Below are 14,061 nucleotides of genomic sequence, written 5' to 3'. Positions count from 1 at the left end.
GAGCTGCTTCTCCAGCGGAGGAGGAGGTGTCCCCGTTCCCTTCATTCCCGGAGACATGAGGGGACCCGACACCCTGGAAAAGACACAGGAAGGATGACTACAGGGTGACGCTGACGTAGAAACCTCTCGAATCTGTTCAATGCTTCCTAGACTAGTCTCAATAATTCGCTTCACGCTTCGTGACATCTCAATCAGAGCGGGAATCGACACGGCGGCCCGCCGACCGCACGATCTGAAGAACCCAGCGGAGCAGTTAGTGATCCTAAACACACAGAAGAAGAAACATTCCAGGCGTGTGGAAACTTGGGCTCCGCACACGTAACCGTACCACATATTATGATGTTAAGTCAACAAACAGCAGAGTGTGCATTCGAGTGAAACCACACACACACACACACACACACACACACACACACACACACACACACACACACACACACACACACACACACACACACACACACACACACACACACACACACACACACACACACACACACACACACACACACACACACACACACACACACACACACACACACACACACACACACACACACACACACACACACACACACACACACACGTTTACATGTATGACTTTTGAGAAAAAGACATATTAAGATGTTTGTAACTTTGTGGCTTAGAGAACAATATGGGGTTTGCATATCGACTGGTTTTTGTGTTTATTGATCATTTAAATAAAGGTTTGTCCATGCCATTGGGTATATTTGTCATTTGATCCAACACTCTCAAATCACTTTAAATTTTGTTTACATTTTTTACAATTTAAATCGAGTGTACAAACAGGTTTTCGAGATACAATGGGTCGTGCATGCGCTGGGAAAAAAAAACACGATCTGGAGATCAAAGCGGCGAAAGGAAACGGTGATTTATTACGATGGTTCTTCCACCATCGAACAAACACACTGCAGCATCTGAGACCGCGTTCTGTGTAACACGCCATCGTCTACCACGAAGAGCATGCCATCGGGAACAAAAACTAAAATATGAGAAGGGAAAGTTAACAGAAAACTAAAAATGACCACCGACTTTAACAACATATCGTAAACTTGACATTAACTTGATGGAACGGCAACTGACCAGCTCCTTTTTTTAAAAAAGGGCCGGCCTATTGGCTATCACCTCCCCACATATTCAACAGCTACTTGGAGCCCTCTCGTGATGCATATCAGGAATGCCAACACATAAACTGCTGCTGTGTTACTGCGCTGTGGAAGCATATGGTTTGCACTACGCGCTATATGAACGTGATGACAGAGTGTTGCTGGAGGCGGCCCGAGCCCCGAGATGACTGTACACTGCTTGGCCCGGCTGGAGGCGGAGCTACTGAGGGATGCTCTGGAGGGCATGTGATGTGGGACATTGTTCACCGGCTGAATATATTTTACACTGAAGGCCGATGTTTCTGCCTTCATCAATAGAGATCATCATAAAAAAAAATATCCTATGGCATGCTCTTTTCATAATTTATATATGTCAGTGTTCATCTGAATCTGGGATTTCAATTATAATATCAACCAGTGGTGGGAAGTAACTAAGTACACGGAGTCAAGTGCTTCAGTTTTGAGGTACATTACTTACAATAGTCATAGTCCACTACATTTCAGAGGAAAAACTAGTTATTAATCTATTTAATGACTAAATTTAAAAAGCATATCCGATGCATTCTTAAAGATTAAACTACCCAACTTAAAATAAAGTGGTAAGAACAGCTTCACCTCAACCAGCTACATGACAATCCAATATGGGGCATTATGCCGCTCAATGAAGACTTTTACTTTGAAAATCTCGAGTGCAATTAGCTTCATATCATTTTTATAAACACTTTTACTTGTAATGGGGTATTTGTATGGTGTGGTATTGCAGTTATGACAAAGATATAACTACTTCCTCCTACACAGCTAATACAAATAAAGGATCAATCACATTTCGCAGGATTAACAAATCAATACAACTTAAAATGTCTTTGGGAAAGACGACTACTGGGCTTCACATTTCCGTGCTCGGCTGTTTACGGACTGCACTTGACCAAGCTGAGGACGCTTATGAGGCACCGTGTGTTCTTGCGCTGTGGAGAAGCTCGCCGTTAGCGAGCGTTGGGTTAACCCACGGGCCGGCGAGGGCCCGAATGCGTGGCCATGTGTTCCGGCAGAGAGCGGCATCCCCCCGGGAGCTGCTGTCAGCACAAACTCAGGAAACAGTTACACTGTTCATATTTTTACAAGCTGCCTCTATGTGCAGCTAAAGTGAATCATAAGCTAATCACTGCCAGCTGCCCCCAGTCCTGCTCTCGCTGGTTCTCGAGCTCGCTCGCAACTCAGGGCGCGCAGTATGAGGGGACTCTTTCATATGCCACGTTAATCTCCCCCCCCTGATATTCATCTTCGCTGACCATCCTGCACTACTCTGCTTTTTCCAGAGCGGGCCCACCCACTCCTGTCCCCGCAGGCCGTGAGAGAGTGATTTGACCGCTGACCCGTTGATTCGTGCAGGTGGAGTTGGAGGGGATTTTAAGGTGAGGGCCATCAGATTGATGGACTCAATTTAATGAATATTGAAAAAGGTGGAGAGGTTAAAGAGAGCGTGAACAGATGTAAAATACCGATGTGTCCTGTCGACTATAACAGATGGATGTGACCCCGCATGAAGACGGTGTCGGAAGGAGACGGTTTTTATGAGGCCTCACTTTTTGCTCAATGAGAACGCAGCTCGGTGACTTCGACTTGAGCGGCCAAGTAAATGTGATTAATAAAAAAAGGGGAATCTGATGTCATCCGGGGACAGCGCAGTTCCTGACTACACATCTGAGAAACGGTTAAAAGTCTTCCAACCTGGACCGGTCGCTGCCCTAAAGTCGCACAAGACCAGACAAAAGAACTGGTGTTGAGGTATGCGGGGCACGGGCGTCGACCACTGCTATTGTCCAGGAGCATTATCACAACCTGATGTGTTAAAGACCAACTGTCCTTGGGGCCTTGGGTCTTTGTGCTGACGCATGATGGGATGGAAAAGAAAACCTGAAGATTCATGAGTGGCCCTGCCCTGCCGCTCGTTCGTCTTCCTTCACCTGCAGCTAACTGTCCCTCCAGGGAGCGGGGATCAGACCCTGTCCTCCGTGGACCCGACGTTCTCCACAAACACCCTCCGCTTCGCCTCTCATCTCTTCGACTATTAAGCCCCTCTGATGGATGACGGGGGCTTCCTTGGCACAGATTGGTGGGAACGCTTCTGGTTCTGGTTAGGGAGCTAAAGCTGCGCTTGAGAGACCAGCTAAAGCAGCCTGGCTAAAGCTAAAGCTAAGCCAGCCCTGCAGGCCCCGGTGTGAAGAGCACAGCTAGGGCTCTGGATGATTCTGGGGCCCCCGAAAGCTCCCCGTTAGTCCCAGGAACATAACTGCTGTGCTCAAAACAAGGAATCCGTCCTTCTTGGAAAATCATCAGAATCCTTCCCGAGAGCTAACCACCCGTGTCGACGAGTTAATTGAAGACTACACATTAATAAGCGGGCACCGCGGAATGAGTGACTTGACCACAAGCTGTGAGATTGACACTCATTTTTTTGGATCATTGTAGAATGATAATGGCTGGAAGACAGACGGTGTCGGGTTACGTGCCTTGAACGATCCCCGCCCCTTCGAGCAGGAACTCTTAATGCAGCTCTGTGCCATCTCTGCCACCACTCTAATTCAATTAGCCCGTGTCAATCACTGCTGAGGTATAAAACCACCTCGGACTAATATTTGCGCAGGGGCTATAATATCAATACGCAGGTAAAGGCCGTAGACTCTCCCCTTCGCAATTATATAACCGCATATGGCCGAAGCAGTGAATGACAACATTTACCACCCATCTCTCCGTGAGCACAGGCCTCCGCAGTCGAACAGCCGCCCCTATGAGAGAGGCCCTGCATTCACATGCACTTGTGCCTCGCCGATCGCCAAATGTATTTTAACTGGCATATTTTAATATTAGCTTCAGAAAAATGACACTAGTATTTACAAAGTAAAATGAGTCTAAATGGCCCATTTCAGCCAGAGTAAACACATTAAGCTATGAGGTCAGAGGCTGCCGCAGTAGAGGCAGGTTAGTTTGATAATTTTGTCAAAATGTTTAATGTCCTGCTAAACCGTTTGGGAAAAACAAGTGCGGTGCCGATATTGACTTTGGCAGCGGCCTGTATACTCAAGGCTTTAAACATGTAAATCAAATGCTCCATCTTCAGGCAAATGTGAGTAGACGTTTCATGCTCGGCTGGTTGTACTGCAGGTCTCCTGAACCCACCCTCTGTCCACACCGCGCGATGAACAGATACGCCACTACAGTACGTGTGTGTGTGTGTGTGTGTGTGCATTTATGACTGCTTTTAGGTCAAGCATCTTGATTTGATCAAACCTGTAAATTGGGAAAACTGCGGCAATTTTTATACGTTGTCATCACGTCAAAAGTACGTTGGCGCTTAAAGTCGGGGAAGGAACACGAGATATTACTTATATGGCATAACCGGCACTTCAGTTACATAACGGGGGATTCTCGCTGCTAAACCACTCACACACACACACAATGTTCAGATGTTCCTCGTCAAGCCCCCCCCCCCCAAAAAAAGGCACAGACCCACGTTTCACATCCAATAATGTAACCCTGCCGGTGCACCCGGCGTAACAGCGTCCCCCTACTCGGGTCCTTTTCACTTTCCATTTCTCTCCTCACGCTGGTAATTGTGCATGCCGCAGAGAAGGAGGCACTGAAACCGCGAAGGTAATTTCAAGGCTTGAAACAACACATCGACCTTCCAGATGCTTCCAGGCCGACCTGGCGTCTCCGAGCGCCGCTCGGACGTTTACATCCAGACGGTTTTTTCGCCGCGCCGGCCCGCTGCACTATTTGTGCTGGAAGTCGAGCAGTCTGCTGTGCCTCACACCCCCAATCACACGCAATCATGTGTGTTTCCTGGATAAACTATATGTAAACTCCTCTCTCACTCACACACACACTCACACGTGCAAGGCTCTTAAGAGTAAGAAGGCCATCAAACCTCATTCTGTCATACGTCCGTGCTGTATACACTACCATTAAAGTGTATATACACACACAGACACCCAAAGAGCGGACCACAGAGGTAAAAGAAAGCATGTTTATGTAACGCGATCACTTTTGTAACACAGGGTTTATGATGCTTGATTCCATCCACTCTTTCTCAATGTTATTACACTGTAAAAGACTGTTTTCCTTTCCTACCTCCCTGGTTCTCGGCACATTGTTTAGTACAGTGCACACTGTGCCTCCTGACGACACTCGGGCTCTGTAACTCTGCTGGCTCTTGGGGGAAATCATCGACATTAATAGGAAACATGCTGTGCGTCTCACACACGAAGAACAACACATCCACATGAAAAGAATTGTCCTTGAGCAAGACAATTGCACCTCTGTGTGTTGCTTTCCACGCACTCTTGGATACTCTCTGGTATCTAATATGAGAGGTAGCGTTCTAAAAAAAGTGTTTTAGTGCAGCGGTTAATGCATTCTCGTTACAGTCAATTAATTTCTTCATGAAATTTACAAAAATATAACACAGGGCTGACTAGAAACTCATTTTCTTTTCAAAGATGTAGCAATACTGGCGCACTTATACGTATATATTTTTGTTGCTTTCTCCCCAGTTTAACCTAATTTATCACAATTGTCTTGAAAATGCATCATCATTTAAGATTTGTGTATGGTGGAAAATCCCTCCACAAAATCAAGTGTCTACTGTAGTACATGATGGTCTGTTAAACAAATACCAGTACATATTTACACTATAAATTGTTTGGTAATGCTTTCTGTTGTCAAATGTGTTGATTCATGTCATTTGAGGATTAAAACAACGATGATCTTAACAGTTTACGCTCATTAAAGTGCAAATCATATCCGGCCAGAGGGGTTCTGTCATCGCATTGACGCTCTCCTATCCAGTGGAGACGGGGGAACTTATCAAAACAGATTGCAGTGCCAAAAATAGAGTTAGTGATGTGTCACGTTGACCCTGTGGCGACCAGCACAGCCCCTCTTCCCACGAGGGATGTCTTAGGGGGTTGTGGAGTTGAGTTTGTTTCCAGTAAGACGGCCAAATGTCAGCAGGACTCAGAGGCTTAACCCAAAATGATCTACGGGTTCGGCCTGCGGACGTGCCGTGATTCAGGAAAGATGAAAAGGTGAAAAACAATGGAAACGCAGGGGGTGATTATCGGTGTGATTAAAAGAAGAAAGCTGTGTGTTTTTATAGTCATACTTACACTTATATGTTAACGTGTGAAAATAGTGACCGAGACCAAGTTTTAATGTTCTTGTTCATCTTTATCCAACGAGGGTTTCGTCAACTTCAGCTTGAAAGGTCGAACGTCACCAGTCTGTGATGTGACACGACTTTACCACACATGTTTGAGTTTATTCAATCAGAATCAGACAAAAGCCTTACATGACCGTTTGTAGATCATTCCACTTATTAATTGGGAAATGTACACTAATACCAGATGTAATGTTTGTGTTTCCCACCCTTTGTCTCCCTCGACAGTGACGGGGTAAGTGTGATGCACAGCAGAACACGTCCATTGAGGACTCACCCGTCTCTTGTGCCGTCCATGGCAGCCAGCGGGGACAGGTGATGAGGGCTGCCGAGCTCCCGGTCCAGTCGGTGTTGCCGGGAGGGCAGGTCGGCGGTGGAGACAGAGGTGGGGTTGGGGGTGGAGGAGAGGAGCTCCACTGAGGCGCTGTGATGGGGGGTGCTGGAGCCAGCGTACAGGCCTGAAAGAAAGCTAATTCAGTAAATGTGCCAAGTAAACCCAAGGGAGTCCTGCGCGCCGTCTTTCCTTTGAGCAACGGGATTTTGTTTTGACAACCTTCATCCAATCAGAGAGCTGTGTAAAGTCAAATAAAAAAGCTCTGTGTTTGCGCTGTTTGTAATTTAGGGTACATTGTTTGTGCTGCCATGGGGATTGGCTCCGTTTGTCCTTTCAGACGTTTGTTCTCATGAAACAAGAATAAACTAAAATGTCACGTGTTTGAACACCGACGTTGAAACAGAGGGAATTTACAAGCAGGAATACGGTTACTGTATAGAATGTGTTGTGCGTGTCTGTGCATGTTGGTTATGTTAGTTCATGCAGGCGTATATAAGTCAGGTATGTCTGCATGCACTGGTATCATTATGAAAATTCTGTTTACACAGTGGACTGCAGGGGGCATTATTTTCATGTGAAGCTGGGTGCAAGTTGCCAACTTCTCTACTGTTTCAAGCTGTGGCCTCCAATTTAACACAGATCATTTTCCTATTCAGATGCATCGCAAAAACTAGGGCTGCAACTAATAAATAGCACTATACAGTATGTATGAGATATGAGCCCAAAACCTAAAGGTCATTTTGCTGACATATGACACTGGGAAAATAATGATGTACCTTTGCATTTAGGAAGCAGCTAGCGTTCTGCCATTTGTGCTTCAGTACAATTTCTTTAAAATCTGTGTCAATTTGTCAGCACAATGGGCATATGTCTTGGAGCTGCACTCGCACATCAATCAACTAGTACTGTACAACATCTGACATCTCCATCAGTTCCCTGTATGAGTTTTTACTGGTTTAATCTGTTGCTCCATGTTTCTCCAGACAGAGAGACGACTGACAAATCATAGTGAAAAACAAGAACTAGAAACCAAGTCTGGTTAAGAAAAGTAATGCTGGATCTCCACTTGTGCTCCCAAAACAAAACATCTACTCTCTCCATCGTCTGAGTTCTTTCCCAGCGTCCAGGAGGAGCGCGACGCGCTGACTGTCTGGGGCCGTTAACCAACGACGAGAGGGGATGACAGGAGATGAAAGGAAGGAAGGAAAGATCGGCGCTCCTGGTTTTTGCCGTTTCCAGGCCCAGCTGTTCTCAAGTGGAAGCATGCTGGGGCCTGATCTGACAGCACTCTGAAATGGTTACAAGCTTGATTCATTACCCCCAAATCATCAATCACAGAGCTTAAATGTTTTCCCCTTTAGCCCCAACATCTGCTACCAAACCGGCAAAACAGTCGACAAATAATGGCTGTGATTGCCTCAATTTCATCGCTGGTTCCTTGTGGAGTGAGAGTGAAAGGATCTGGTGGTGCTGATGGGTTAGGAGAGAATTATGTTCTGAAGATGTTGTGCATTGGCTCTGAAACGCTTCTGCTTAAGTTCAGGAAGAAAGCTCTGTGTGAGAAGGATATGGAGCGATATAGCGGCCATTCAGCACAATAGCAGGAGCATGTAAACTTCTGCATTAAAACTATGATAATCCCTGCCTCTGGGTAATCAGGGAACACTCTAATTATGCTCTATAAAACAGAGAGGGGCTTCTCGTAAGTCTCGCTGCAGCCATGTGAATAAGAGCAGACTTATAACCGGCGAACAGGAAAAGAAGTTTATCTCTGACTGGAAGCATGACTAATTTTCCGCTCCATAAGTGTTAATGATGGGATAGCTGCCCACTTGGCTCCACCTCTTCCATGCATCCTATTGGCCCCGGGAACAAAGTGAAACTCATGCAAATCGGGATCCTGGATGCCAACGGGCCACATCTTTGCTGGCCTGGAATAACACTGCATCCCTGAACGCTTTGGCATCGGCTCACTAATCAGCTCCTCGGGGCTTTAAACCATTTAAAACAAGAGAGCAAGCAACATCCACTCAGAAACAGAGAGAGGCAGAGGGGAAAAAGCCAAGGCTCAGGGGCCCAGGTCGACAATCAAAGACAAGTTGAACGTACACAGTCGTCAACGGTACGTCAATAACAAGAGAGCCACGGGGAGACTGGATCGAGTACGGCCAGAAAGAAAAGGACAGATGTGGCCATGAAATGAGGGAGCTCTGTCTTGTCTTTAAGATGGTCATAATCCATTTATCTTTCTCGTCTTCCCAAGCAGCGTTGACATTTGGTGACGGTCAAATTCATCAATTAGAAAAGTGGACGTTTAAAAAGGCCACATGTGATGAATAAAAGTTTCCTTTTGTAGCGGTTCGTAATGGATTTAGCAGCCTTTCGCATGACAGGATGACAGGTTAACATGATATGGTTATGAAATACAAACCAAACGGGTTGTAAAACTCTCATCTAAACTTGACTAACCAATATAAAATGTGTGTATTCAATTAAAGATAAATAATAGTGGTGTAATTTGTTTTTGTCTTTGGACAAAGCCGCCCTATGATTTTTATTGCCTGATGGCACACAATAACCATAATAAATCTGCAGGCATGTTGACATTGCTGTTGATGACCACCAATGACTCAGTGATTGCTTTGCCATGTGGTCAGACCCCACCGGCTGGCCTGGGAACAAATACTCAGTATTGTCTCTTGCACACACACATTTTTAATTGGGTAAACCACAGTTTACCAAAGTTGTGCTACTTCTGGTATCATATGACATGTTGTATTGATAAAATACGTATTACTCATTAAAATGTTATATTTAGGAATTGATGTCATAATTGATATATATTCGAGAACTTTTTGTGAATGGAAGCCGTCTCAAGGAACTTCAAATCAACATGGATTAAATTACAGCATAGATGCTAGATTTGTGGTTTGAATTATTAAACATGTGTGAGATGTGTGCGATACAAAATGGGTAGTGTACGAAAGTAACCTTTGAACCACCAAAAGGTTGGAGAGACACATTCTGTGGATGCCTATAACTACTTTACTTCACACGTTCTTTTGGAAAAATCTGAAAATAACTGTTTTTGAGAAATGGAAATTGTTTTCCAACACATACTGGACATAAGGTCCCTTTGAGTTATATGGTTCTTCACCTCTGGAAAGGGACAACACTGTTATTTGGTTAAAATGCTATTACCGGTATATGGAATTGGGGGGAAATAGCACTGACCCAGGATCAGGCTCGTGGCTAGTAATTGACACATTTCTCCAGACAGAAGAAGCCAAATTGGAAGAGAGATATGGGCAGATTATTGATGATGAATGTCTTTCTCAAACATTATTTAGAGTTGCTAATACAGACCTATGTGGAGGGGGGACTTATGGAAGGTACAGAGAGCGATAGAGTCAAGACTTTGATGCTGAAGAAATATCAGATTACTGAATGCCTTCCTTCCTTCATAAAGGGGAGGAGGTTACATCATCAGGGTGTTAGATGACAGAGCAGCATCCTGTGTGTGCACCTGTGAAGATGTCTTGGCCCAGTCCAGGAGAACGGACATCTTTGCCGTTGTAGAGGTGCTGCGAGGAGGCGGAGCTCTGGAGGTGCTGCATGGACAGACAGTCACTCAGGACGTCCTGCTCCAGGTGAGGACAGGGCCGAAGCTGTGAATGGAAAAGAAAAAACGAAGAATAAACAGAGAATGTTTACAGAAATGATGTTGAGTCACTCCATCTGGTTTGCAAGATCACACAAGGACACAGCCTCAGCTCTGTCTAATTTGTAGAGTGGACTCTATGTGGGGTGTGTTTTCTTTCTTTGTTTTCTCTTTTTGTGCAATAACGTGATAATAATGTTAATTTGAAACAGTAACTCAACAAATGAAAATAAATTCTCAGTCACGGGGGACCGGAGGACTCTTTTTTGAGTCATGCGTTGGCCTTGGCCACTGTGGGTAAGTGATCACGGTACCAAGTCAGAGCCAATGCGAGATCGCTTCTGTTTCTCTCACTGCCAACAGTAATGGGGGCAACCGAAGACACATTTCAGCTGGAGAGTCGCTCACACGCAACGCAGAAGAAACCCAAACCTAAGGAAACTTATGTCAGTTGGGGAAAAGAGACATCTGCCGTATGGATCAGTGGAACAGCTGACCTCTGTTGTATACATCAGTGGACCTCTCTGTGATAAAACATTACAGTTGCTGAGGTACACACCGGGCCTGAACTAACAGCCACATAGTTCCTTTATTCAGGAGGTTTACCTTCAAAAGAACCTGTACATCCAACACTGGGAACAGTCTATAGCCGATTATCAAAAGTAGGGAGAAATAAAGGCATTTTAAACCACCTGTGTGTAAAACAGCACAGTGTGTCAGCATCTAAATAGTGACTGGTGAAAGAGGAATCTAACAAAAGCATAAATGGCATCTATTTGGCTCCAACATGTGCACGAGATCTACGACCGTGGATTTACTAAGCGATTATAAAAGCCTGATATAGATCATTCTTCTCCAACATAGACCTTCGTTGTTGTCCACAAACTAATACATCATCATTGGGCCACAACGCTGCAGTGGGTTCTTTAACTATGATAAACAAATGTGCAATTACACAAATTATTTGATCAAGTTAGACAACATATTTCAATCATATTCAGTTAACTTTGTTATTCTCCAATTTATTTATCATGCATTATACATATGATACATGTTTCTTGTTTTAATTCAGTGATGGGTACATTTCCAATGAGGAAAAAATCAACTTGTTGAACTTGCAACTGGCTCCTAAATCATTTTAAATCCAACTTACTTGTTGGCTTGAGTTTCTCAGAAGGGATAAAAAAACAAAAAAAAAATGTCAGTGTTGCTGGGAGTAATTTTTGACCAGTACGAGTGCATCTACAAAAGAAAGTGCTGAAGTTACAGATGACACGGTTGGTGTTGTTCACCAAGGTTTTAACATCGCGACTCATAAATCTGCCTGTCCATCAAATCCAGGCTTAATTATTCCACATTTTTGATTTTCTGGTCGGGAACACTCTTACAGCATTATCACAACAATGTACTCTACCCTCTGAGTATTCATCGACAGCGATGAGCCACGTGGACGGATAACAATGTTATCTGTGTGTGACTTAAATCTTTTAAGACCTTCTGCGTATCACGGATGATACACTTCTTATGATTTCACACTCGGATACTGTATCTCAGTGAATGTGTATGTGCTTGTTCTCCCTGGGGATCAGTATACGAGTGCCCTGCAAAACATTCATCACATGTAATTGGGGGCCTGTTCTCCCCGCAATGGCACTCCTTACGGTTTCTCTGGGCCGCTCCAAGAGTGGAGTAAGAGCGTTTGTTTGACATTTCTTCATAACATCTGGCCACTGGGGTATTCCACAGCACAGCTTATTAACAATGCTACAAGCGCACATGTGTTTCCCTTTACGGCGCTAAGCAAAGAAACACATCATCCAGACTGCCACTATCCAGCCCCTTCCACAACAATGAGCCCATTCTCTGTTATTTACCCGCTTCAAGTTAGGGAAAGAATGGGTTTTTTTGACCATGAACACAACAGAAATGTGGTCAAACCTGATCTATTGTCGGGGAAACGATTCTCAAAGACACCCCTCGACCCGGCCTCCCAAGCCCTCAATTAAACCAACTACATGGATCTGCAGATAATGTTGCAGAACGGGAGAGATTACACAAAGTGGTCTGTTTGTAAGACCTGTAGCCCGACCGCATTGACTTGAATTAAGTCGTGCTGGAAGCTGACACAGTAGCTCTTGCAAAGATCTACAAACACATGTATGTACAGAATTTTCCTCTTTAAGTTCAAGACACAACATGTGTCTCTTTTTTTTAATTCAATGCAAGAAAAAAAGGAAATGTCAAGTTACAGATGCCCAACAAATGACCACACCACAGTGATTTCTCTTTCTTTTCCCATTCCGTCACTCCCTCGTAGGAGGCGTCTTACCTTTCTACGCACCTGTTGCTCTTTGGCCGAGTGGATCTTGACATGTTTGCGTAGGGAGCTGGGATCTGTGTAGCGCTTGGTGCAGCCAGGGATCTGACATGCGTACGGTTTCTACAAGCAGAGAGAAAGATAGATTTCACACACCCGGTTACAGTGTGCAATACATTAAAATAAACATTAGTATAAGGCCAGAGACACAAGGACAAAAGCTGGACAGTTGTATGAGAAGACATGAGAGAAATGGAGTCTGATTGCAGCAGCGGCGGGCCGTTCATTGGTTCACGGAGAACAGGAACGTGTTTTTCCCAGTAACTTTATTGTCCTGTTCATGTCAGTCAAAGCAGTGGCTATGCATTCAGTCTCTTGAATCATATTACCATTATGTGTGACTTTGATGAAACGTGGGACAAACTAAGCTAACCGTGTGCTCAGTGTAGTAGTGTGGACCAACTCGACTTCTGCGTCTGCTCTCCTCCCGGCCAAAAAGTAGTCGTCCAGTGGCGGGGAGGGAACATAACTGCTTCACAACTACCAGCCAGAACCAGCTGAGCATTGAGAAAGTAGAGAAGAAGTCAAAGTAGCCAATCTGAGCAGTGGCGATCCATAAGAAAAGCCCCGCCACGGCTGCAATCAGCCTCTACTGGCAGAAGTTTGGGAAATTAGGGTGCGAGTATGCAAAATGTATACACAGGAAGTTTGAAATCTGTTAAAAGGCAAAGTTCAAGTCCTACCTTTCAGCTGAGAGTGACAGAATTTGAAGTAAGAAGAAGAGGAGAAAAAAGCATGAAAAAAAAGAGAAGATCAGTTATAAAATAATCAATACAAAATAATCTCCCCGTCACGTTTTTCTTATTTCAATCCAGGACTTTGAAGCAAGTGTTTGTTCTGTTTCACTTGTATCCTCCTTTTGCGTAACTACTTGACAATGTGGGTAAAACAGTCAGCTATTATATAGTAAGAAATTGTTACTTGTTTTTTACACAAATAAGGAAATATGACTGAAATATTCAGCATGGAACACAATTAGTTTACTACTTTATACCTTCAGTCTGTACTGTACGTCAGAGAGCATGCTGACATACAGAGGGAGATGTAAGATTAGAGTAACGGACACGACTGCACCGTCATGGAGTTTCCTCATCAGTCGACATTATTCTCATTAACCAAGCAAATATAGCATGTAGCTAGCTGATTGAGGGATTCCCCCCCCCCCCCTCCTCACTGCAATTTGTTATCCTCGGGTATATAAATTGGCCATTAAAGTGTAAGGGGATATGCGTCTTTATTAGCTCTGCCTCCGTACCTCAACCTACTCTGTAAACAAGCCATTGTTATTGCAAGGCGCTCACAGTGCCAGTCATCTCCACCGTGTTTGTTTTGTCGAGCAATGCA

General features: G+C 44.5%; 1 protein-coding gene across 1 annotated transcript in view; it reads right to left on the bottom strand.

Annotated features, from left to right (window-relative positions):
* Window positions 1-14,061, bottom strand: part of LOC117729413 (zinc finger protein GLIS1) — a 63,833-nt gene that overhangs the window by 1,521 nt on the left and 48,251 nt on the right. Inside the window, exons 7-10 of the mRNA XM_034530423.1 lie at window positions 12,670-12,780; window positions 10,206-10,347; window positions 6,623-6,803; window positions 1-73 (exon numbers count right to left, since the gene is read on the bottom strand). The exon at window positions 1-73 is cut by the window's left edge and continues 58 nt beyond it. Coding sequence (XP_034386314.1) covers window positions 1-73; window positions 6,623-6,803; window positions 10,206-10,347; window positions 12,670-12,780 — 507 coding nt within the window. The remainder of the gene's footprint in view (window positions 74-6,622; window positions 6,804-10,205; window positions 10,348-12,669; window positions 12,781-14,061) is intronic.

Source organism: Cyclopterus lumpus, chromosome 4 (genome assembly GCF_009769545.1).
Source record: "Cyclopterus lumpus isolate fCycLum1 chromosome 4, fCycLum1.pri, whole genome shotgun sequence".
Classification (NCBI taxonomy): Eukaryota; Metazoa; Chordata; class Actinopteri; order Perciformes; family Cyclopteridae; genus Cyclopterus; species Cyclopterus lumpus.
Note: the sequence above shows the minus strand (reverse complement) of the source record. Positions and strands in the feature narration are given on the sequence as shown.